This window comes from Dendrobates tinctorius, unplaced genomic scaffold, assembly GCF_039654945.1.
Source record: "Dendrobates tinctorius isolate UK_male_01 unplaced genomic scaffold, ASM3965494v1 ptg000086l, whole genome shotgun sequence".
Lineage (NCBI taxonomy): Eukaryota > Metazoa > Chordata > Amphibia > Anura > Dendrobatidae > Dendrobates > Dendrobates tinctorius.
The window spans coordinates 70,688,579-70,715,618 of NW_027361754.1; the positions used below are offsets into that span (position 1 = coordinate 70,688,579).

Below are 27,040 nucleotides of genomic sequence, written 5' to 3' on the forward strand. Positions count from 1 at the left end.
ACTGTGCTTTTTACAGTAACTTTCGGTTCCTTGAGAAACTCTATCCGTACAGTCCCCATAACAACTACTTCCGGGTCAGTATCAGTGACTTCCTGCTAATGGCGGCGTCCTGTGGCCGTACACAGCGGTATAGAGTGAAGGGCAGTCAGTGAGGACTCGGAGATTGGTCTGGTGCGGATGTGACACGGTGACGGTGTGCTCCGAGCTTCTGCCTCCGGTGCTGACGGTGTGCTCCGAGCTTCTGCCTCCGGTGCTGACGGTGTGCTCCGAGCTTCTGCCTCCGGTGCTGACGGTGTGCTCCGAGCTTCTGCCTCCGGTGCTGACGGTGTGCTCCGAGCTTCTGCCTCCGGTGCTGACGGTGTGCTCCGAGCTTCTGCCTCCGGTGCTGACGGTGTGCTCCGAGCTTCTGCCTCCGGTGCTGACGGTGTGCTCCGAGCTTCTGCCTCCGGTGCTGACGGTGTGCTCCGAGCTTCTGCCTCAGGACTTTCCACAATGGTTCATTTAAGTGAGTATTGCATCTTGTCACTGACACTACTCCATGTGTGAGGCAGCCTCCCTGGTATCACCTGTGCATGCTGGGAGTTGTAGTTCTGCGCCATACAGCTCACCTATATCTGTATGGGGGGGGCAATCTCGCCTCACCTTTAACCCCTTCACTACTGCGTTCTTCCATTTTTCGCTCTCCTCCTTCTCAGAGCCATATCTCTTTATTTTTCCGTCAATATGGCCGTGTAAGGGCTTGTTTTTTTTTTTTGCGGGACGAGTTGTACTTTTGAACGACACCATTGGTTTTACCATATCGTGTACTCGAAAACGGGAAAAAAAATTGTAAGTTCGGGGACATTGCAAAAACAAAAAAATAAGTGCAATTCCACAGTTTTTTTTTTTTTACCATATTCACTAAGCGTAAAACTGACCTGCCATTATAATTCTCCGGGTCATTATGACTTCGTAGCTACCAAACATAAATTTGTTTTTTGTCTTTTGTAGCTTTCCGAGACCCTTAACGTTCTCGTTATTCAAGATAGGCAGCGAGAGCTTTTTTGTGTGCTCTGAGCAGATGTTTGTAACGATCCCATTTTGAGGTATTTTTGTTGTTAATATTTTTTAATGACCTTTTTATATGTCTGCATAAACTCAAATACATGTACTATAATAAGGGAGCAAAAACTAGGAAAAGGAAAGAGAGGAGGGAATTGGAGGGGGAAGAAAAACATTTTCCTTCAGAGGATTAATGGGTAGGAAGTGAAATAAGGAAAGACTTCCCCTATAAAGATGGGGGGGGGGGGGGGACAAGCCTACAATATAATACCTTAATGCTTAGTGATAGAATAAAGCTTAATCCTTATTCTGTGAATAACAAGAAAGATAAGTTCAGGCTAAACTAGCTTAAATGTCTTAGGACGGATGAATAAAATGTAACTCATAAAGGAGGAACTTAAGTCAAAAGCTTGAAGAAAAGACATTGAAAAACTGGAGTAAGTTCAGAGAACAGCTACCAGGATGGTGAGCAGACTGCAATGTATGTCCTACGAGGAATGGTTAAAGGGTATGGGAATGTTTAGCTTGCAAGTAAGAAGGCTAAGAGGAGACTTAATAGCTGTCTGCAAATATCTCCTGAAGGGTTGTAACTGTGTAGAGGGATCAGCCTTATTCTCATTTGCACATGGAATGAAACTGAACGGGAGAAGAATAACAAATCTGCAGGTTGTTGGGCATCTAGGAAATAGCGACCACAATATTGTACAGTTTCACTTGTCTTTCGCTAGGGGGACATGTCAGGGAGTCACAAAAACACTGAACTTTAGTAAGGCAAAGTTTGACCAGCTTAGAGATGTCCTTAATCTGGTTGACTGGGACAATGTCCTCAGAAATAAGAATACAGAAAATAAATGGGAAATGTTTAAGAACATCGTTAATAGGCACTGTAAGCGGTTTATACCTTGTGGGAATAAAAGGACAAGAAATAGAAAAACCCAATGTGGCTAAACAAAGAAGTAAGAGGGGCAATTAACAGTAAAAAGAAAGCATTTAAGCTACTAAAGCAGGATGGCACCGTTGAAGCTCTAAAAAACTATAAGGAGAAAAATTCTTTATCTAAAAAACTAATTAAAGCTGCCAAAAAGGAAACAGAGAAGCACATTGCTAAGGAGAGTAAAACTAATCCCAAGCTGTTCTTCAACTATATCAATAGTAAAAGAATCAAAAGTGAAAGTGTAGGCCCATTAAAAAATTGTGAGGAAAGTATGGTTGTAGATGATGAGGAAAAAGCTAATATATTAAACACCTTCTTCTCCATGGTATTCACGGTGGAAAATGAAATGCTAGGTGAAATGCCGAGAGGCAAAGAAAACCCTATATTAAGGGTCACCAATCTAACCCAAGAAGAGGTGCAAAACCGGCTAAATAAGATTAAAATAGATAAATCTCCGGGTCCGGATGGCATACACCCACGAGTACTAAGAGAATTAAGTAATGTAATAGCAAGCCATTATTTCTTATATTTAGAGACTCTACAGCGACTGGGTCTGTTCCACAGGACTGGCGCATAGCAAATGTGGTACCAATATTCAAAAAGGGCTCTAAAAGTGAACCTGGAAATTATAGGCCAGTAAGTCTAACCTCTATTGTTGGTAAAATATTTGAAGGGTTTCTGAAGGATGTTATTCTGGATTATCTCAATGAGAATAACTGTTTAACGCCATATCAGCATGGGTTTATGAGGAATCGCTCCTGTCAATCCAACCTAATCAGTTTTTATGAAGAGGTAAGCTATAGACTGGACCAAGGTGAGTCATTGGATGTGGTATATCTTGATTTTTCCAAGGCGTTTGATACCGTGCCACACAGGAGGTTGGTACACAAAATGAGAATGCTGGGTCTGGGGGAAAATGTGTGTAAATGGGTAAGTAACTGGCTTAGTGATAGAAAGCAGAGGGTGGTTATAAATGGTATATTCTCTAACTGGGTCGCTGTGACCGGTGGGGTAGTCGGTGTTGGGACCTATTCTCTTCAACATATTTATTAACGATCTGGTAGAAGGTTTACACAGTAAAATATCGATATTTGCAGATGATACAAAACTATGTAAAGCAGTCAATACAAGAGAAGATAGTATTCTGCTACAGATGGATCTGGATAAGTTGGGAACTTGGGCCGAAAGGTGGCAGATGCAGTTTAACAATGATATATGTAAGGTTATACACATGGGAAGAAGGAATCAATATCACCATTACACACTGAACGGTAAACCACTGGGTAAATCTGACATGGAGAAGGACTTGGGGATCCTAGTTAATGATAAACTTACCTGGAGCAGCCAGTGCCAGGCAGCGGCTGCCAAGGCATACAGGATCATGGGGTGCATTAAAAGAGGTCTGGATACACATAATGAGAAAATTATACTGCCTCTGCACAAATCTCTGGTTAGATCGCACATGGAGTACTGTGTACAGTTTTGGGCACCGGTGCTCAGGAAGGATATTATAGAACTAGAGCGGGTACAAAGGAGGGCAACAAAATTAATAAAGGGCATGGGCGAACTACAATACTCAGAGAAATTAGCAAAATTAGGATTATTTAGTCTAGAAAAAAGACGACTGAGGGGCGATCTAATAACCATATATAAGTATATAAGGGGACCATATAAATATCTCTCCGATGATCTGTTTATACCAAGGAAGGTGACGGTCACAAGGGGGCATTCTCTGCGTCTGGAGGAGAAAAGGTTTTTCCACCAACATAGAAGAGGATTCTTTACTGTTAGGGCAGTGAGAATCTGGAATTCCCTGCCTGAGGAGGTGGTGATGGTGAACTCAGTCGAAGGGTTCAAGAGAGTCCTGGATGTCTTCCTGGAGCGTAACAATATTGTATCTTACAGTTATTGTTAGGTTCTTTAGAAGGACGTAGATCTGGCGATTTATTCTGACAGAATTTTATAGGCTGAACTGGATGGACTAATGTCTTTTCGGCCTTACTATGTTAAGATACAGATTAGATGTTAGAAAAATCTTTTTGACAGTGAGGGTGATCAATGAGTTGAGCAGGCTGCCACGAGATATGGTGACAAGTTGTCCTTCAATGGAAGTCTTCAAACAGAGGCTGAACAGACATCTGTCATAGATGGTTTCATGAATCCTGCATTGAGCAGGGGGATGGACACAATGACCCTGGAGGTCCCTTCCAAATCTGACTTTCTTTGATTCTATGAAGAGGAACTGTTCTTGAAGCTTTTAGTATTTTTTTAATCCTTGAACAATCGGAAAAGGTCTTGAGAAAAAGCTCACGATCAACGACTATTGTAATCCGTTAGAAAGTAGAGAATAATCTGGCTGAGGGCTATATTGTAATCCAAGTGTCCGTATGGATTTAGCTTAGAACAAGGATGAATTCTCATCGCCACACAAGAGAAAAAAGAATGGATCTACCTTTGGCAAAACATTTTTGTATGCCTGATCACAGCACCATGGACATGAAATTACTGGTATTGAAAGGTAACTTCACATCTCAGAGAGAGAGAAGAGTCTGTGAGTACAAACTCATGACGACCTTTGACACTCTCAATGCAGGAAAGAATGTGTAGCATGGATTTATGTCTTTTTACATCAATTAAGGAATTTGCTCCTAAGATCTTGTTGGGGGCATCACACAACACAAAATCAGACCGCAATCAGAGGACAATAAAACATCAAGACTCATGATGTATGAACTGGTCCAATATTTATGTTTATCCCTCTCCCATAATGATAGTTCTGCTTCACGTCACTTGTCTTATCTATTGCATTTTTTCTGTGCTGTGTTGTGCATGAATATGTGATTCTTCAGATGTTGTATTAGTCTATGCCTGATGAAGAGACCTGAGTAGTCTTGAAAGCTTGCAATGTGTTACCATCTTTTCAGTTAGCCATTAAATGGTATCAACCACTGAGGACTCTCAATTCTGAATATTTTTCCATTTCGTCCCTCCGGACAGCACCATGGAGGAAGTCCTCCCTTGACCTATAGCGGGACAGGATCACAGAGAGGTTGAAAGGTCCCTCCACCCTCCAGTGTTTTTCCTGTCCCAAAGGGGACGGTCGTAGGAGAGGTTGCTCCAGGAGGAGTGAAGATAGAAGGTGAACGTTTGACGGGGCCCAGGGGGATCGGGCGGCTGGGCCAATCCTTCCCCCTGTCAAGCAGCCCGGGGCTGAAACCCTCCTAGGGGGGTCCCTCAGCCACAGTGACCAGGGTGCGGACGAGGCTCTTCCTCCCACAGTGCCAGCTCTTCGCTCCGATGCCGGCCTGCAAGCCGCTTCCCTCCATGGTGGGCTCTCGGCATTACCAGCTCGCCTTGTTTTCTAGCAGGTATGGAGCCAGCACAGGTAGGTGCACGGTGGAATGCTGTTGATGGCCTAGGCCTCTGGACGGATGCTAGTCTCATGCCTTTGTGCCGAAAGCTGCTCAGATGATGAGGTATTTGTTCACATATATGCAGTTAAGCCTTGGACCTCTAGGCTATAATAAGGCCATATGTCCAGGTTACATCTCATGGTTCGACTTAACTACTCCATCCATAGGAGGACACAGGGGGTTAATGCAGCACAGTGTCTCCATGAAGGCCCTCCAGCTGCAGCTCAGTAATTTATTCCTTTGGGTGGGGTTATGGTCAGGAGGATAATTCCTGGGTCTCTGCCTCTGATATTCATGCCAAAAGATTTGTGCGTGCCTTTCATTGGGCTCACCCTGATCGCCCTGGTGGCGTGGATGAGGGTTCGGTGACCCCTCCTCAAGGGGGAGGTACTGTTGTGAGTTCATTTTCCCTTTCACCATTGAGGTCTGATGAACTCCCTCTTCTGGTGAAGGAAGGTAGTGAGGCTGATTACCAAACAGCTGAGCAGAATGATTATGACTGGGTGACTGGAATTGCTGACTGGATATAAGGCAGCTGACGCCCTTCTGCCTTGCAGGTGATTTCTCTGAGCGATTCTTGGAGACCAGTCTGATTCCTGCTCTTCAAAAGCTAAGTTTTCTGCTCTGCTTTTTGCATTTTTGTTTTGGTTTTGTTTTGCCTTGTTTTGCTGGATTTCTGCCATTCCCTGCTGGGGTGAGCTGAATTCCTTTTTGCTCTGTCTTCAGAAAATACCTGGGTACTGATATAGTCTGCAATCCGATAGCTGCCAACTTCTCTGGTTTTCTGGACTTAGCTAGTATTTCTGTTTTTGCCTCCTACGGTGACTCATTCATAACAGAATCACCTGCCATACCGCAGATCCTAGGGTACTCAATTGCAGGAAAGAATTGAAGAAAAAAAAAGTGTATATTTTTTCCTCTATCTCTGAGGCAGTAGGGGGAATCTTTTTTTCTCTCAATGGAGATAAAGCAATTGTCTGATCGTGTGGAGCAGCTCGCTGCGGAAGTGCGGGGAATTTCCGCCTACCTTGCTCATTCACATGCTGCTGAACCAAAGATCCCTACTCCTGATGTGTTTTTTGGGGATCGGTCTAAATTTTTGAATTTCAAAAATAATTGTAAATTATTTTTTGCCTTGAAGCCTAACTCGTCAGGGAGCTCCGCGCAGCAGGTTAAAATTGTCATCTCTTTGCTGCGTGGCGATCCCCAGGATTGGGCGTTTTCTTTGAAACCAGATGATCCTATTCTGACTAATGTGAACGCATTTTTTCAAGCCATGGGGTTGTTGTATGACGAACCTAATGCTGTTGATCAGGCTGAAAAGACCCTGCTGGCATTGAACCAGGGTCGAGATTCTGCAGAATTGTACTGTCAAAAATTCCGAAAGTGGGCGGTCCTTACTACCTGGAATGATAATGCCTAGGCAGCTCTCTTTCGGAAGGGTTTGTCAGAAGCCGTAAAAGATACTATGGTGGGATTTCCTGTTCCCTCTGGTCTTGACGATTCTATGTCATTAGCCATTCAGGTTGATCGGCATTTACGTGAACGCAGGACTGCACGAGAGGTGTTGCCACCTGTTGAACAAGTGTCTGAACCTATGCAATGTGATAGAGTTTTGTCCAGGGAGCCACGTCAGGAGTTCAGAAGGCGTAATAAGCTGTGTTTTTTTTGTGGAGATGCCTCACATATTATTTCTGTCTGTCCTAAACGAGAGAAACGTTTTGCACACACGTTTTCTGTGGGTGGTGTTCAACCTAAGTTTCTTCTGGCAATTACTCTGATCTGTTCCCTGTCCACATTTTCTGCCAAGGCTTTTGTGGATTCGGGAGCAGCCCTGAACCTAATGGACTTCGATTTTGCTAAACGTTGTGGATTTCCGATGACACCTCTGTGGACACCTATCCCTTTGAGGGGGATTGATGCTACTCCTTTGGCGAAAAATAAACCTCAGTTTTGGACCCAGGTGGTAATGCGGGTCGCCCCAGACCATCAGGAAAATTGCAGATTTTTGGTGTTGCACAATTTGCATGATACCATTGTTCTGGGGTTTCCCAGGTTGCAAATTCATAATCCAGTTTTGGATTGGAAATCTGTGTCTGTGGTGAGTTGGGGTTGTCGGTGTGCCCTTAGTGAGGCTCCGGTTTTTTCCACCTGTCCTCAGTCGCATGATGTTCCTGACTATTTGGCGGACTTTTATGATGTATTTAGTGAGAATGCGTCTGCGTCTTTGCCTCCTCATAGGAGTTATGACTGTGCAATTGAACTGAGCCCGAGGTGTAAATTTCCCAAGGGTCGGCTCTTCAATTTATCTGTACCCGAGCACGAGGCTATGCGATCCTATATTAAGGAGGCGTTGGAGAAGGGTCATATTAGACCATCCTCTTCACCCTTAGGTGCCGGGTTTTTTTTCGTGGCCAAAAAGGATGGTTCATTAAGGCCTTGTATTGATTATCGTGCCCTCAACAAAATTACTATTAAATATCAGTATCCGTTACCCCTGATTTCGGATCTATTCTCCAGAGTTAAAGGTGCTTGCTGGTTTACCAAGCTTGACCTCAGGGGGGCGTATAATCTTATCCGCATTAAGCATGGGGATGAATGGAAGACGGCGTTTAATACTCCGGAGGGACATTTTGAGTACCTGGTGGTGCCTTTTGGGCTCACTAATGCCCCTTCTGTCTTCCAGTGCTTCATGAACGACATTTTCCGAGACTTTGTGGATAAATTTTTGATTATCTATCTGGATAATATCTTGATCTTCTCCAAGGATTGGGATTCTCATGTGGAACATATTCGGACTGTGTTCCGGATCTTGAGGGAGAATTCCCTGTATGTCAAAGGATCGAAATGCCTTTTTGGGGTACAGAGGATTTCATTTATGGAAATTATTTTGTCTCCGTCAACTATTGAAATGGACCCGGCCAAGGTACAGGCCATTTATGATTGGGTTCAGCCCACTTCTTTGAAGGCCCTCCAGAAGTTTTTGGGTTTTGCTAATTTTTATCGGAAATTTATAGCAAAATTTTCTAGTATTGCCAAGCCATTGACTGATCTAAGAGGGGTGCTGATGTGTTGAATTGGTCTCCAGAGGCTGTTTCTTCCTTTCAGGAGCTGAAGCGAAGATTCACTTCTGCCCCGGTTTTGCGGCAACCTGATGTCTCACTCCCGTTCCAGGTAGAGGTGGATGCTTCTGAGATTGGTGCAGGAGCTGTTTTGTCCCAAAAGGATCCTGTAACATCTAAAATGAATCCCTGTGCTTTCTTTTCCCGAAAGTTCTCTCCATCTGAACGTAACTATGATGTGGGGAATTGGTAACTGTTAGCCATGAAATGGGCATTTGAGGAGTGGAGACATTGGTTGGAGGGAGCTAAACATCAAGTCGTGGTCCTCACTGACCACAAGAATTTGATCTACCTGGAGTCGGCCAAACGCTTGAACCCTAGACAGGCTAGGTGGGCCTTGTTTTTTACACGTTTTGATTTTGTGGTCTCTTTTCTTCCTGGCACTAAGAATGTCAAGGCAGACGCCCTCTCTAGGAGCTTCTTTGCTGATTCTCCTGTGGTGACCAAGCCTGCTACCATCTTAGGCGAAGGGGTAGTTCTTTCTGCCATCTCGCCCGATTTGAGACGTGCTCTGGAAGAGTTCCAGGAGGACAAACCTGAGCGTTGTCCCAGTGGAAAGTTGTATGGTCCTGACCAGTGGAAGAAGAGAGTGATGTCTGAAGTTCATTGCTCTGCATTGGCTGGTCATCCAGGTATTTTTGGTACTAGAGATCTGGTGAGTCGGTCTTTTTGGTGGCCCGCCTTGTCTCGTGATGTCAGGAATTTTGTGCAGTCCTGTGGGACTTGCTCCCGGTCTAAACCTTGTTCTCACTCTAGTGGAAGGTTGATGCCTTTGCCGGTCCCCAGGAGGCCATGGACCCATATTTCAATGGATTTCATCTCTGATATGCCTGTCTCTCAGAGAATGACTTATTTGGGTGATTTGTGATAGGTTCTCTAAGATGGTTCATCTTGTACCACTCCCTAAGTTGCCATCTTCCTCTGAGTTGGTGCCCCTGTTTTTGCAACAGGTGGTTCGCTTGCACGGGATTCCTGAGAACATTGTATCTGACAGAGGAGTTCATGTCTAGATTTTGGAGGACTTTCTGTTCCAAGCTGGGAATTCAGTTGTCCTTCTCCTCTGCTTTTCACCCTCAGACCAATGGGCAGACGGAGAGAACAAACCAGACCTTGGAGTCGTATTTGAGATGTTTTATTTCCGCTGATCAGGATGACTGGGTCTCATTTTTGCCCTTGGTCGAATTTGCTTTAAATAATAGAGCTAGTTCTGCCACTTTGATGTCACCTTTTATTTGTAACTTTGGGTTTCATCCTCGATTTTGAGGTGGAGCCTTCTGCCTGCCCAGGTGTTGACACTGTGGTGGAGAGAATGCACCAGATCTGGGACCAAGTGGTGGATAAGTTATCTCTCTCCCAGGAAAAGGCCCAGCGGTTTTCCAACCAACATAGGACCATTGGTCCCCAGTTTAAGGTTGGTGATATGGTTTGGTTATCATCAAAAAATATTGCTATGAAGGTGGCTTCTCCTAAGTTTAAGCCTAGATTTATTGGACCTTACAAGATTTTGGAGATTATTAATCCGGTCTCTTTTCGTTTGGCTCTTCCTGTCACATTTAAAATCCATAATGTGTTTCATAAGTCCTTGTTGAAGAGGTTTGTTGAACCAGTTGTTCCTGGGGTGGCACCTCCTGACCCTGTATTGGTTGAAGGTAACATGGAATATGAGGTAGAGAAGATACTGGATTCCTGTCTGGCTAGACGGAGACTCCAGTATTGGGTTAAGTGGAAGGGTTATGGTCAGGCGGATAATTCCTGGGTCTCTGCCTCTTTTGGCATGAATATCAGATTTGTGCGTGCCTTTCATTGGGCTCACCCTGATCGCCCTGGTGGCGTGGATGAGGGTTCGGTGACCCCTCCTCAAGGGGGAGGTACTGTTGTGAGTTCATTTTCCCCTTCACCATTGAGGTCTGATGAACTCCCTCTTCTGGTGAAGGAAGGTAGTGAGGCTGATTACCAAACAGCTGAGCAGAATGATTGATTGGGTGACTGTAATTGCTGACTGGATATAAGGCAGCCAAAGCCCTTCTGCCTTGCAGGTGATTTCTCTGAGGGATTCTTGGAGACCAGTCTGATTCCTGCTCCTCAAAAGTTAAGTTTTCTGCTCTACTTTTTGCATTTTTGTTTTGGTTTTGTTTTGCTGGATTTCTGCCATTCCCTGCTGGGGTGAGCTGAATTCCTTTTTTGCTCTGTCTTCAGAAAATACCTGGGTACTGATATAGTCTTTTGGAAGCCTAGCGTCTTCAGGGCTTTTTTCCCTATCAGTCTGTTGGCTCTTGTTTCTATAGGGTTTTGGCGGATTGCAGACAGCAGCTTTTCTATCCTGTCCTATTTAGTTAGCTTGGGCCCCATCACTTGCTCAGCCTATCTTTCTATCTGTGTGAGTGTTTTTTCATCTTGCTTCACCGTCATTATGTTGGAGGCTGCCTATTGCTTTGGGGTCTGCTCGGGGGAAGTTTAGATTTCCCTTTCTGTCTTTAGGCTATGTAGTTCTCCGGCTGTGATCGAGGGGTCTAGGGCACCGTAGGAACCCCCCCACGGCTACTGCTAGTTGTTGTTGTTAGGTTCAGGGGTCTGCAATCAGATAGCTGCCAACTTCTCTGGTTTTCTGGACTTAGCTAGTATTTCTATTTTTGCCTCCTACGGTGACTCATAACAGGTCAGTCTGACAAATGAGATGTTCCGTTCAGAGTGGCAACTCATGGCTCTAGCTGTAGAGACACAGAGGGAAAGGAAAAGAAGTGGCGAAACAGCAGCACTGTGGCAGATGATACCACACACACTGTCCTTACAGCAGTCAGGGCTCCTGAGATAATCTGTAACCTGGACGCTTAGAGTTGAGAACCCATAGTCCCATTGCCTCACAGTGGGTAATCCCCCTCTGTGATGGGGAGAAAACTACTCTCTCTAGCTATAGGGTATGGTTACTCCACCATGGCAGTCTGGGTGTATAAATATCACTGAGAAAATTGCCTTTTAGGCATCTAGCCGATACAGCTGACCGCAGTGATGAGAGAGGGAGCTTTGTGCTCGCTTTCCCATTATCCCCCTGTCGGTGTCTGACGTCACCAATACTGACATCGGGTGCGATGACGTCAGTACTCAGCGCCTGCAGTTGGAGATGAGCAGGAGCAGCGCAGGAACCAAGAGGAAAAGAGGTGAGTATTTTGTTTATAGGAATGCATTACTCTGCAGAGGGTGGCTATGGGCCTGCATTACTCTACAGAGGGTGGCTATGGGCCTGCATTACTCTACAGAGGGTGGCTATGGGCCTGCATTACTCTACAGAGGGTGGCTATGGGCCTGCATTACTCTACAGAGGGTGGCTATGGGCCTGCATTACTCTACAGAGGGTGGCTATGGGGCTGCATTACTCTACAGAGGGTGGCTATGGGGCTGCATTACAGAGGGTGGCTGTGGGGGGGTGCGTTACGCTACAGAGGATGGCTGTGGGGGGTGCGTTACGCTACAGAGGATGGCTGTGGGGGGTGCGTTACGCTACAGAGGATGGCTGTGGGGGGTGCGTTACGCTACAGAGGATGGCTGTGGGGGGTGCGTTACGCTACAGAGGATGGCTGTGGGGGGTGCGTTACGCTACAGAGGATGGCTGTGGGGGGTGCGTTACGCTACAGAGGATGGCTGTGGGGGGTGCGTTACGCTACAGAGGATGGCTGTGGGGGGTGCGTTACGCTACAGAGGATGGCTGTGGGGGGTGCGTTACGCTACAGAGGATGGCTGTGGGGGGTGCGTTACGCTACAGAATGTGGCTGTGGGGGGTGCGTTACGCTACAGAGGGTGGCTGTGGGGGGTGCGTTGCGCTACAGAGGGTGGCTGTGGGGGGTGCGTTGCGCTACAGAGGGTGGCTGTGGGGGGTGCATTGTGCTACAGAGGGTGGCTGTGGGGGGTGCACTGCGCTACAGAGGGTGGCTGTGGGGGGTGCACTGCGCTACAGAGGGTGGCTGTGGGGGGTGCACTGCGCTACAGAGGGTGGCTGTGGGGGGTGCACTGCGCTACAGAAGGTGGCTGTGGGGGGTGCACTGCGCTACAGAGGGTGGCTGTGGGGGGTGCACTGCGCTACAGAGGGTGGCTGTGTGGGGTGAGGGTGGCTGTGGGGGTTGCATTGCGCTACAGAGGGTGGCTGTGGGGGTTGCATTGCGCTACAGAGGTGGCTGTGGGGGGGTGCATTACGCCACAGAGGGTGGCTGTGGGGGGTACACTATACTATAGCCATCCAAATAGAAAATGAAGACAGCGCCTCAAAACTTGGTGAAAAATTTTTTGTTTCTTTATTCTGCCATCTGTGGTGACGTTTCGATGTTACATGATCATGTAAGTTCGAAACGTCGCCACAGATGGCAGAATAAAGAAACAAAAATAATTCACCAACTTTTGAGGCGCTGTCTTCATTTTCTGTCTGGATATTTTCCGGGAAGGACTCTCTGGAATTGACGTGTGCCTCTATTGTGGGTAAAGTTAACCCCTTATTGCTATGAGGTGAGTGGATTTTTTATTCTTGCATTATACTATAGAGTCTGCCTATGTGGAGTACATTATACAATATAGAGTCTGCCTATGGGGGGGGTGCACTATACTATATAGAGTCTGCCTATGGGGAGTGCATTATACAATATGGTGTCTGCCTATGGGGAGTGCATTATACAATATGGAGTCTGCCTATGGGGAGTGCATTATACAATATGGAGTCTGCCTATGGGGAGTGCATTATACAATATGGAGTCTGCCTATGGGGAGTGCATTATACAATATGGAGTCTGCCTATGGGGAGTGCATTATACAATATGGAGTCTGCCTATGGGGAGTGCATTATACAATATGGAGTCTGCCTATAAGGAATGCATTATACAATATGGAGGCTGCCTTTCGGGAGTGCATTATACACTATGGAGGCTGCCTTTCGGGAGTGCATTATACAATATGGAGTCTTCCTATGGGGAGTGCATTATACAATATGGAGACGGTGGATCTATGAGGAGTGCATTATACTATATGGAGACCTATGGGGAGTGTATTATACTATATGGGAGTGCATTATACTATAAGGAGATGGTGGACCTATGGGGAGTACATTCTACAAAATAGAGACCTATGGGGAGTGCATTATACTATATCGAGAAGTATCTGGTGTATTATGCTATATGGAAACTATATAGGGGCCCATCATACAGTGTGGGGATTATAGTCGTGGGGCCATCATACAGTGTTGGAGCCATTAAATAGTTTGGGGGATATTAAGGGGTCAGTATATATACAGTGAGGGGGCATTATCCTGTGTATAAGAGCATCATATTATGTATAGGGGAGCGGTACAGGGGGAGATTCGGGACATTATTCAATGTAATATTCAAAGACAAGATCACCTAGGAGACCAAATGCTTCCAATAACAAATGCATCCAAAACGAACAGAAGCTATGTCTAAAATTGTAAACCTTTATTGCAAAAAAGTTCATAAAAACATGAAAAATGGAGGACACAGCAAATAGGTCACCGCACCATAGGGTGAATAGCAAAGTCAGCAATACATGTTAAATAAATGTTTCCATGGAGATATGTAACATTGATCATATGTATGATGTAAAATGATCAAAAATACACCATAAATTAGGCCATATAGATGTATGAACATGTGCCAATGATTATTTTGTACTTAATGTACAAATGTACAGAATGAGTCAAAAATAAACTCCATTGGAAACAGCGAAATAGACGTCTATCATAAAACCAATCAGGGATAACTGGTATACAGAGCTATATAAGAATGGTTGCATGCAAGTGCAGACAGTAAAGGGGGATAGATAGAGAGAGATATATATATATATATATATATATATATATATATATATATATATATATCCCAAAGCTGGAAATGGAGAGAGACATTAATGTATGGTCATGGCATATTTACCTTGGGTGCGGGCAGAAGGACCCCCGACGTGCGTTTCGCGGTAGCTTTATCAAGGCAGCGGGACGCTCTCTGGATGTGGTTCGGCTTTCAGCGTCATGGCGACGCGTCTCCATGCTGCCACTTCCTGCTCTGACGCGTCAGGCTGGGAGGAGGCGCGGCTTGCATGACGCCGGTCCGTGATGGCAATGACCCTAACCGCCTACCGGAAGCGCTCCACAGCGCTTGCTCTTCATACTCCATTACCATATAAAAGGGTGCAAAACTATTGCACGCCCCTTGATAAAGCTACCGCGAAACGCGCGTCGGGGTCCTTCTGCCCGCACCTAAGGTAAATATGCCATGACCATACATTAATGTCTCTCTCCATTTCCAGCTTTGGGATTTATTTTTACATATATATATATATATATATATATATATATATATATATATATATCTCTATCCCTTTACTGTCTGCACTTGCATGCAACCATTCTTATATAGCTCTGGATACCAGTTATCCTTGATTGGTTTTATGATAGACATCTATTTAGCTGTTTCCAATGGAGTTTATTTTTGACTCATTCTGTACATCTGTACATTAAGTACAAAATAGTCATTGGCACATGTTCATACATTTATATGGCCTAATTTATGGCGTATTTTTGATCATTTTACATCATACATATGATCAATGTTACATATCTCCATGGAAACATTTATTTAACATGTATTGCTGACTTTGCTATTCACCCTATGGTGCGGTGACCTATTTGCTGTGTCCTCCATTTTTCATGTTTCATGTTTTTATGAACTTTTTTGCAATAAAGGTTTACAATTTTAGACATAGCTTCTGTTCGTTTTGGATGCATTATTCAATGTAAATTGGGCACTTATTGTTATAGGGGAACTCAGGTTACTATGACTGTCAAAGGGGCACACAAGGCAATATTACTTTTAGGGAACAAAATGTGGGCACTGTTTTCTAGGACACTTGCACCCGGCATTACTATATTCTGGAGGGTTGCTTTAGAATTTAGAGGGCACAGAAAAACACACAATAGGTGAAGTAATAGGGGCACATACGGCAGCAGCGACTGGGGGGGTATCAGCAGGATGAGGAGTTTGTGCAGGTTTGGAATAGTCCCGTTTCAGACAGTGCTGAAAATGTGAGATGTGATGTGTCTTTGTTGTATTCTCTGTAGCCAAATCCTGGCTGGAGAAGTTGTCATGTCGGTCTGGGCCAGATGGAAAAGGCGTGAAAAGTGAACAATTCCATCAGGAAGAACGTCACAATCTGTAACTGTGCACTGATCTTTTATGTTCTGTAGGACTAGTATCTACCACTAACCATATGGTGGTAATATCAATATTAGTCTTCATATAAAGATTATTTTCAGCAACAGCGCGGTCATCTGCTGAGGTTCTCCTCCACTATTAGGGTGTGTCACCCAGTTATAATCAAGGTACCAAAACCCTAGCTACGCCTCTGCCTGTCCCCTGTCAGTCCCAAACAATTCTCATCTCCTCCATCTAGATCATGAAGTCTTGCTCTCCTGTCACTCGCTGGTGCAGCCGCGCTCCGCTCTATACTATAAGGTGTCCGCTTCTCTGTACCATGTATTCACCATTATTATTAAATTATCCATCTCTGTTCACCTGGTGTTGAATACCAGATGTATCTAAGGGTTTCACTTTGTCTCAGTTCCTCAGCGCACCACAACGCAGCTGCCTGTCACTTGCCAGCGTAGAGGAAGATGCAGACTGTTCTGCAGAGAGACGTCTTCAGGGGATTATGTTCCAAGGCTGTAAACTTATCTTTAATGGGGGATTCCGGCCTCTATCTTGTCGGATCTTCTGCTCATCACTCCCTTTCAACTGGATGGAGCCATTGCATGAGCGTTGTTCTAAAATATAATTAGGAAACACTTTAGCCAATGTGCTCCCATCTTGAACAGGTGTCAGATACTTCTCATCTTCTTTGTTCTGAGCTGTGAGCAATGTTATCGTGTTAAAGGGAACCTGTCACCTCTTTTTTTTTTTTTGGCCAACCAGCTAAAAATATCAGTTAATTGAGTGTCAGCTATGCATTCCACAACTACTTTTAAATCCCACTGACTCCCCATGGATCACCCATAAAAACCTTTTTTATTGCCTGCACTGTATGGTAATGTGTTCGGTCCGGTCCAATGGGCATTGCTTTTGTTCCCTCTCTCCACCCCTTCTCGGCTTGCTGTACGCATTCCTTGCTGTGCATATCGCAGATCGCGTAGAGATTTTGCGTGTGTGCATTCAAATGGGAATTGCGCGCACGCAGTATGCTTTGCTCAACTGGAGTGAGGGAACCGAAGCAACGCCCATTGGACCAGACCAAACACATTACCATACAGGTTTTTATGGGTGATGCATGGGGAGTCTGGGTTTCTGAAGTAGTTGTGGAATGCATAGCTGACACTCAATCAACTGATATTTTTAGCTGGTAGGCCAAAAAAAGAGGTGACAGGTTCCCTTTAAGAATCGTTTCCTTTGGCGGCGTCTTGATTGCAGAAGATCTGATAGGTGCTTTTTTTTTTCCCTTGGGTTTGAAGATTGCTTTAACTTATTAGATAGGTATACCTTGATGGGTGATGTATCGCATCCATAAATAAAGTCTTTGTATTTGTTCTTCGAGGCTGTCACTTCTGATGTTTGCCGCAGGGTTTGCGAGACAGCATCCGAACCCAAGCGCCTATGAAGGAGAGATATGACAGCAGCTCAAGAAGTTGCGCATCTCCTCCACCACTCCTCCAGTCATCTTTCAAGGGCGTAATCTTCAGAGGTAATGGTACACTATCTGTCTCCTGTGGCAAGGTGTCTTCCGTTTAAAAAGAGGATCTCTTCTGTACACCACGAGAAATCCTCTCTTGTGAATTCTCTCTCTGGCTTCCCTCTGGTGATTACTGAAGATAGTGGAGCTGGTCAGATTGAGAGTTCTCTTTTTGGGCTCCCTCTGGTGGTTACTGGAGGTTGTTGGACCTTTTCTGATTGACAGAGGCTTGCCACCTGATAATGAGGAAGACTATTGGAGATCTGGGGTTTCTGATTGGGATTTAAGACAGCTGACTCCCTCTATCCCTGCTGGCGATTTTTTTTTTTTTTTTTTTTTTTTTTTTTTTTTTTTTTTTTTTTTCCTGTGCCTCCTGAGGTCTCATGTCTCCTGCTCTTTCCCTGCATGTTCAGCGAAGTGGTTCATTTGCTTTTCTGTTTGCATTTGATCTGGTTTTATCTCTGCTTTGTGCGGGTCAGCTAGCTCCGGCTGGGGCTGTGCTAAATCACCGCCCATATGTTACTGCATGTGCCAGTTTGTTTTGTCCCCTTTTATATTGGTCTCTTTTTGCTTTGCTTTCAGAATATACCAGAGTGCTGATATAGTGGGGGGCGAAGTCGGCGACTTCAGTGTTTTTGTGCATCAGACGTGTTGAACTTTTTGCAGGATTTTTGCGTGATTGCAAACAGTGTCTTTCCTTTCTTGTCCTCTCTATTCAGTGTGGGCCCCATCGTTTGCTCAGTCTATTTTTCTGCCTGCGTTTGTGTTTTCATCTTGTCTCACCGACAATATATGTTTGGGGGCTATCTATTCCTTTGGGGTCTGTCTGGGGCAGTTTAGATTTCCCCTTTCTTGCTTTAGGCTTAGTTAGCTCTCCGGCTGTGCCGAGGCGTCTAGAATCATCGTAGGTACGCTCCACGGCTAATGCTAGTTGTGTGGACAGGATCAGGGGTCTGCATCCGCTTAGTTACCAACCTCTCTGGTCTTCTGTGGCTTAGCCTGGCCTGCTATCCTCCTCGGTGACCCAATCATAACATGGGTACGCGGTTTGTGTAGCAGATGATTTTATGCTTGTGGTTCTCTGGTCTTTCCTGGTCTTCTCCTGTGCCGAGTCCAGGATCTTGGAAGCCATTAATTTTCTTTTCTGTGCCTCTCCAGGCATGTTCCTGAAGTGTTTGACCCAAATAAATCCTGTAGAAGTGATTAAATGTTTTTTTTTTTTTCATGGAGCTCAGCAATTGTGCTGCTGCCGACCCTGGCAAACTCACCCCCCAGATATGTTTTGATAGCCTTATATTGCAATGCTGTGGCAGCAATTTAATTTTTTTTTATTAGACATTTCCAAACACAGCAACACCAAATATGTGTATTGTTTTATTTATTTTTATTGTTTTGTTTTTAATGGGACAAAATAAGGTTAATTTGAACTTTTGTGGGTTTTTTTTCTTTATCCCCCCTCCCACACACACACACACACACACTTTAATTTATTTTTTTTAAAGAACCTCTTGGTCTCAGTGCATTAATACTGCTACATATAGCAGAAAGGCTTGTATTGACCAGCCCAAGGGCCATCAGCAAACCCCCGACTGTCATGACACCTCATCGGCGCCCCTTGATCACGTGACAGGCGCCAGTGGATGAGAGGAATGACGTACTTCCCCTACCGGTGCATGTTAAATGCCGCTGCCAGTGATTGACAGCGGCATTTAACTGATTAACAGCTGCAGGCGGAGCTCCGTTCCACCCACAGCTTTTAGGGGCACTTGATGGCTGATTAAAGCAGTCATCAAGTGCAGGGAAAGATGTGGTATTGGCGCGCAAGCCCTCATCAAAGGCAGGTACTTTAGACATAAAGTTAATGAAGAGGTTAATTGATGAACTAAAAAGTGGTTAATGCACATTATCTATTATGTATTATACTCCAGAGCTGCCCTCATTATTCTGCTGGTGCAGACACTGTGTATATACATTACTTATCCTGTATTATACTCTACACTTACAATCTTGTACGTCCAAAGCTAAGCATACTCCACTGGATCATTGTTAATTCTTCATAGTGGCTCAGTGAAGAGGATGGGGTTGTGTCTAAGGACCAGCTTGTTGACTGTTTCCATTGATGTCCAGCAGAATGGTGAAGGCAGCTCTGCTTTATATTATAGGCTGCAGATCTGGATCTGTGCAGGATTAATCATGTATTAGAGAAGCTTTGTAAATCTGTTAATATTAATATTATTAAGCTTTGTAAATATGTTGTAAATAACATACACTTGTCTGATCTTTTATTTTTTAGCATCGCAGGTCCTGAAGCGTTACCATGGAGGTTACGTGGTGATCCGATTGGCTCTCGGTGGCTGCGCTAATAGACCCTTTTATCGCATTGTCGCTGCACATAACAAGCGGGCACGGGACGGGAAGCACTTGGACAAGCTTGGCACATATGACCCGTTACCTAATGTCTATAATGAGAAGCTGGTCAGCCTCAACGTAGATCGGATAAAATACTGGATCGCTTGCGGAGCTCATATCACCAAACCGGTTGCCAAGTTATTTGGTGATTACTAGGTCTAGAAACTGGATATGAAACTTAGGAGCACGTCCACAAAGCATGGCTTATATACAGTTAGTCCAGAAATATTTGGACAGTGACTGAATCTCCCTGACTTCAGCTCTGCAGACCACTATTTGTCATTTAAAATGAAACAACTGAGATGCAATAGAGGTGGAGACTTTCATGTTTAATTACAGGGGCTGAACAAAAATATGAAAAAGTAATTGGACAAATTAACTTTTTACCATAAATAAAATATACATTTTAATACTTTATAGAGAATCCTTTGCAGGCAACGACTGCCTACCGTCTGTAATCCATGGACGTCACCAAACACTGGGTTTCCTCCTGTATGATGCTTTGCTGGCCTTTACTGCAGTTGACTTCAGTTGTTACTTGTTTGTGGGTTTTGAGCATGAGAAATAATGCTAGATGGAGCTGAGATCTGGTGATGACTCGGCCATTGCAAAATATTCCACTTTCTTCCCTTTAAAAAAATAACACAAAACTCCCAGGTCGCTTTCGCAATATGTTTTATCCATCTGTACTGTGAAGCGACGTCAAATTAACCTTGATGCATTTTGTTGACGGAGTAGAAGTTCTCGCCCTGTACACTTCAGAATTCATCCAGCTGTTTCTGTCTTCAGTTAGCGCACAAATAAACACCAGTATCATGGGATCCCATGCATGCCCTTGCCATCACACTGCCTTTACCATGTGTTACAGGGGATGTGGTGGGCTTTGGCTCCTGAGCCATTCCAAGCCGCCTTCATACTTTCTGCTTCCCAATATTCTTGTACAGGTTGATCATAGTTTTGCTTATACAGAAGTCTAAGTCTAATTTGGCCTTTGTATGTTTGTTCCTGATTAATGATTTGCAGTCTGTAGAGAAACCGCTGTATTTGCTCTTGTGAAGTTTTCTCTTTATAGTAGGCTTAGACACTGAAACACAGACTTACTGGAGAGTGTTCTTCACTTGTGTGGATATTGTAAAGGTTTTTTCTTCACCATGGAAACTGATTGTAATCCATGGACATCCAGCCACTTTTGAGTTCCCAAGCTCACCAGTATGCTCGTCATTTTTTTTTTTTTTTTTCTTCTTAATAATGGTTTGTTTCTCTTCCATTGAGAGCTCCTTTAACCGCATGTTGTGAGTTCACAGCAACAGCTTGCACATGCCACACCTGGAATCAGCTCCAGACCTTTTACTTGCTTAACTGATGATGGATTATTGAGGGAATAGCTCTATCAGCTCATTACAGAGCTTTTGAGATAATTTTCCAATTACTTTTGGTCCCTTTGAAAAAGAGGCAGCTACATATTAAAGAGCTATAATTCCTAAATCCTTACTCCAAGGATCCTGAGAGTCTGCACTTTCAGCCCATACTGATTACCAAAACATTAAAGACAGTTATATAAACAGCTAAAATGCCAAAACTTGAGTCACTGCCTGGATATTTCTGTGCCTAACAGTACATTATGCCTGGGAGTATGCGACCCTCGCCTTGTATGTACTGGTCCATCTTCTGCAAAGAATAGGGCTTCCCTTTGTCATTTACAAGTGTATTCACACCTTTAGTAAATAGGGGACAGGATTTTCATGTGCAGCTCTTTAGCTAATCCCATGATGTATAAGATCACGGTGGGTGAAATGCTGCACGTGACCAGTGGGGTGGGACGTCTGCTAGCTGCATTTTCAGTAACAGATGGCGGGGAGGAAAAGTGCAGTAGTGAATAGCACGCATGCAAATGGTAATATGTGGACATTTTGGGCCCAATTCATCACTTCCTCTTTTTTTTTTTTTTTTTTGTCAATTTTTCAGAATGAAGCCTGTGGTTCATGAATTTTGTGCAAAGAAAAATGCTCCTTTGATTTTGACTTTGACATGCTTTCTGACTAAGCACAGAAGTCGCACGGCCTACAAAGTAACGTCAAATTTGCTCCATAATATCTGGCGTGCATAGAATCTCTCCTGGGGGCATTAACGCACAAGTGTTCCAACTCTTGTAACTTTTTTAAGAAGTGTGTAAATTAAAAACAAAGGCAAAACTTAAGGGAAGAATGCAAATAAAAAACACCATAACTAGTACACAAGAAATGAAACAAATGGAATAATAAATTGGGCCCTATGTGATTCCCATAGCAGGAGCTGGTCTTTGTGGCAACTCTAGAGGATGTGATGGTCTTGGGGTATATGGGAAAAACAACCTCCCCATAATAGCAGAGGCATAACTATAGTTGTAGAAAGAAGACCCTGGATGGTTGAGTCATTGTTAGATTTTTGCCTTGGCACCCACGAGCTTCAAATTGTGCCGCTGCCTAATAGGATGAATGGACGGAGGGGGGATTATGGAAAGAGAAGGCAAATTTGTGATATAAAATAAAGTTAATAAATAGATAAAAAATTAGTTCCATTGTTGAGTAATATCATTTTTCCTTCTGTTACTATAGGACTCGCTGGATTTTTTCCTTTGCACCCAATGACTATTACCGAAGCCGAGAGGTTAAGAAAAGCGAAGGAGAAGGTGGCTGCACAGTCTGAGGAAAGTCCAAAGGAGGAGTCTCCCCATGACCTAGTGGATTGAATTGATATTTTTCTTGTATTGGACACTCCTGTGTGTCCCAGATCCAGAGAACCTTTTTTTTTTTTTTTTTCCTTTTGTGTTTATATAAAATAAAAGTGAAATGACGTCCGGGTACCCTCAGGTATTCATGTGGGAGAAGGGGGAACAGATGCTGCCTGTTGCTTCGGAATCTGTGCAGAGAAAATGTTTTATTTTTATCTTTGTTGAAAAAGATTTCATTATCATTCTGCAGCTTGTCAGGAATATCCAGAACTTCCAATATGATAAACTCAAAAAGAAACTCACCACCCCCCTCTCCTGCCAGTCCTCACACACGTCAACATAAAATTAATTTAACCTGCCACACAGGAGGAGGATGGTGAGACCTTCAGTTCAGACACGGGGGACATGATGACCTTGGCGGGAAAGGGTAAAGCGGGAGTCACACATTGTAATCTCGCTAGCGAGATCGCTGCTGAGTCACAACTTTTGTGACGTAACAGCGATCTCACCAGTGAGATCGCTGTGTGTGACAGCGATCAGCCCCCCTGCCAGTATCGCTGATCGCTGCAAGAAACCTCTGGACATATTTTTCGTCGCTGGTCTCCCGCTGGCCAGCACGCATCGCTGCGTGTGACAGGCGGGAGACCAGCGATCAGCTGTAAAAAATAGAATTAAAAAATATTGTTATTCTCACCACCTGACGTCCCGCGCAGCCATCCTGCCTCTCACCACGCTGCGGTCCCAGTGATCCTCTGCACGAATGACCGCGAGACTTCGCGCTACCGCGAGACCGTGACGTCTCGCCGTCATTCTCGCAAAGGATCACTGGGACCGGAGCGTGGAGAGAGGCAGGATGGCTGCGCGGGATGTCGGAAGGTGAGAATAACAATATTTTTTTATTTTAATTCTATTTTTTTACAGGGATGGCAAGCGGTGCCGGGCGCTCGGCATTGCTGTGCTGATTGCTGGTGAAGCTGTCTGTGTGACAGCTCACCAGCGATCACATAGCGACTTACCAGCGATCCTGACACCTTAATATCGGTATCGCTGGTAAGTCGCTATGTGTGACTCCAGCTTAAGTCTGGTGGGGTTAGCTAGATAAGACACTCAGTTGAGGTCTCTAAGCAGCTGGGGCCACTGGATGGGCTGAATAAGCAGGATCTACTTCTACAACTTGGCTCACAAGATGCTCACTCGATGTCAGAAGAGCTTGGACATCAGCTTTCCCTCCCCCGTTGCAACAACATTCCCCTGGGCCCTCATTGCCACCTAGAAGAAAGAGAACCCCTTTGCAAAGTGTCAGTGAGGACTGGGACACAGGAGCTACATTTTCTATAAGGAGCCAACCTAAGAAACTTTACCAACGAGGGGGACTGGAGTGACCCTCCTGATGATTCTTCAGGAGATGATGATGCGGGGCTAGCAAATTACCTCCTTTCAGCTGCATGGAAGAAACTCCCATCAACTTTACCTCCAAGGGCTTATGCCCACTTGCGATTAAATTGGACTAATTCAATTCGATAAAAAATTGGATTGAATTTGTACCAATGTTAATCTATCATTGTGTCTTCATCTGCGGTTTTTTTCCAGCTCTGATCGGATCACAATCGGTCTGGAAAAAAAAAAAGTCGCAGCATGCTGTGATTCTCGGACAAGACTCGCCTATGCAAGTAAATGGATGCAAGAAAAAAATGCACAGCACACACACCATGCGTGTGCTTTCTGTATTTTACGCACCAGTGTCCTTAGAAAATCCTGCATTTCATATGCAGCTACTGTAAAATCACACTGACGTTAAAAAAAAAAAATACATGTAAGGATTCGACTCGCTTTGGTGCAGCGGGAGACAAACATGAGGCACGTTCCTTTAAAAGTTCACAGGGTTTATTGCTCCATAAACAGCACATAAACAGACCTTAGCTGGGCTGTGTTCCCTCAGGTCCTGTGCACACAGGCCAGGGCAATGTCCAGAGCAGCGCTCTATCTACAGACACAGGAAGGCTTCTCCTTCCTTGGAACACAGACCACTTCTGTAGTGTCCCACCTGGACACATGGAACAGCCTTTAGCTCAGGCAAGAACCAGCATATGTGTCCATTGTTTCAGGCTCAGTCCTGGAGCCTCAGCAAACAGAGGAGGCTTATCCGTCCTCACATACAGCCAATATACACAGGCCACTTTCGGTAGTGTCCCAGCTGGACACATGGAGGTCTGTCCACACTCCCACATGTGCTAAACACCTCAAGTACATAGCTCTGTAACCACACTCACAGGTGAGGTATGGATCACATGAGCTGGTCACATGGTCAGGACTTCACCACAGGTCCTGAACATACACATATCTTCAGGCAAAACGGAGTATAGTCCGCACCCGGTGCACTAAATGACATCTTTAGTGCTCATGTACACTATAGACGAAATACTCCGGGTTGCATCGCAGGGAGCATCCCTCCATGTGACATATCTCCCATTAACAACGCGATCACCTGTCACACCACATATCCCCCTCCTCTGCCTAAAGCCGTGGGGCTTGGCACTTTCTATTACTCGACCAGAGATCCTTCTCGGTCGTCTCTGCCAGTCAAATCGTCTATCAAAGTCAGGCCCTGCTAGTGAACCCTTCAGTAGGCGTCCATTATCCGACTGTCTCGTTCTTTGATAAAGATGGGCCCATGTCAGACCACCCGCCTCCCCGGCGGTCAGTATGGTGTTGCGACTCCCTTGCCCCCATACCTCTTGTCTGGATTGACTCTGTCACCACGTCTTCTACAGGGTCTCCCGCCTAGGTCACTCAGCTCTGAGCTAACTGAGGCATCACTACTTCCTCTTCCATCAGGCCACTTCTCCTAAGGTCTGTAAGGTCCCGAGAGCAGCCCTTCCATTTATCTCTATGTACTCTCTTATCTTCAGCTTGAGGACTTCCAGTCTTAAGTGAACCTCTTTGCCTTTCTATACCGTGAGTTGAAGGTGGCGGCAATCTTCTTTCCATTTCCTCCAGCTCTCTACTGACCTGCTTCCTCTCAATTCTTAGCTGCGCTACTTCTTTCAGGTATGACACGCGATATTCCAGGAACATCCGGACATTCCCAAGGCTCTCCATGGACCCGACAACGAGGAATGGAACCATCCCATCTTCACCCATGTCCTGGGCTTCGTCATCAGCTGGAATCCTCACTCATCACGCCAGACCTGTTCACCATGTCCTGCATCACTTTCCCAAACCTTCCGATGACTTTCCTCACCAGACCTCGGGGCACTTGAATGATGTCTTCTGCAATGCCCTGCTGACTTTGAACTTTCCTCGCACACTCTAGACATCGAGCAGCTTCTTTTTTTCCCAACAGGATCATCTGCTTTGTGCGGAGGCATTGTAGATGCATATCCCTCAGGATAGCAACCTGCTTCCTTGTGACTTCCTTAGTTGACAGTATGACCAGCTGCTTCGTCTTTGGTGCCCAGATCACACTACATGCTTCTATAGCCTTCCTAAAGTTCTCATGCACACCTTCATCAGCACAGGCTGCTTGCATGTCTTCTGGTACATCAATTACAACCTTGAAGGTCGTGGACTTGCTCTCATCCTGGACAGATGGCTCTGGGTTCCCCACAGACACTTCCCTCAAGATAACTGTCACGATCGGATGACTGTCTTGTGCAGCCCTTGGCTCACCATCTTCCTGAGATTTACAGTCTTCAGGACCCTTTTCCAAGATGGGCTTTGGCAGTTCTGCCTTGCTTATCAGTCGGGCACGGCCGCTGTACGTCTTCGCCCATCCACTTCTCCCGCAGAAGACCTTTTACTACTCCACTGAGTTCTTGCAGAACTTTATGTCGCTCCTCTGCCAGGTAGCGACGCTCATCCTCTCTCCTGAGAATCTCCTGTTGATGCTTCTTTTGGGCCTCTCTGAGCACCTCCATATCTTCCAACAGGGTCTTGTTCATGGTTTTACACTCTGACAGGTGACCTCTGAGCTCAGAGACTTCCTTCTCCAGCTCATCCACTATGTGCTCAGTCACTTGTCTCAGTGCCTTGACTGCCAAGAGCTCGGACTCTAGGTGGTGCAGCCGCTCCACCTGCGCGGAGTTGGCGACTTCCAGACTCACCACCTTCAGACACTCCCTCGCCAGCTGTTGACACATCTCTTCGCACCCTTGCTCCAAGTTTCATAGGTGCGCTTCTACCTGGTACAAACTGTCATTACTCTGGGTTCGTGCTTCTGTCTGACAAACACTGTCTTCAGCCCTAGTGGTTGCTACGGGCAATAACATATTACAGTCACGCCCGGTACCTGTATCACACTCCACCGTATGGGAAACGCTCATGTTGCTCTCTGTTCGGGTGTCAGGTCCACTCTTTTTTATTACCACACCACTATCAGTCCACCTGTGGTACACGTGAGGTGACATCATGTCCGTAACTGGGGCCGACGCACTGTTCTCTCTGGTCATGCTTAACTTAGGCCTGTCAACTTTAGGAGGCGGACTTTTCACACCATTACCTCCCATACACATTATATCAACAGACACTTCTTTTGTCCACCAGTCCCACAGGGCTTCTAAGTCCCGCCCTATTACCATAGTACACTGTAAATCTGGGACTACTGTCACTACATGGTACGTGAAACTCTCAGTCGTGTCAATGTAGAGGTATGCTGTCAAAAGTTCTTTATCGTCCCCACCAGAGTCATTCACTCTCGTCTCCGTCC

The 27,040-nt window shown here is 45.2% G+C and overlaps 1 protein-coding gene across 1 annotated transcript; it reads left to right on the forward strand.

The window, feature by feature from the left end:
* Window positions 1–272: 272 nt before the first annotated feature.
* On the forward strand, window positions 273–22,467 carry MRPS16 (mitochondrial ribosomal protein S16). Its single transcript, XM_073585588.1, has 3 exons — window positions 273–505; window positions 19,510–19,770; window positions 22,220–22,467. The coding sequence occupies exons 1-3, from the start codon at window positions 493–495 to the stop codon at window positions 22,351–22,353; spliced, it is 408 nt and encodes a 135-aa protein (XP_073441689.1). The 5' UTR covers window positions 273–492; the 3' UTR covers window positions 22,354–22,467.
* Window positions 22,468–27,040: the final 4,573 nt, after the last annotated feature.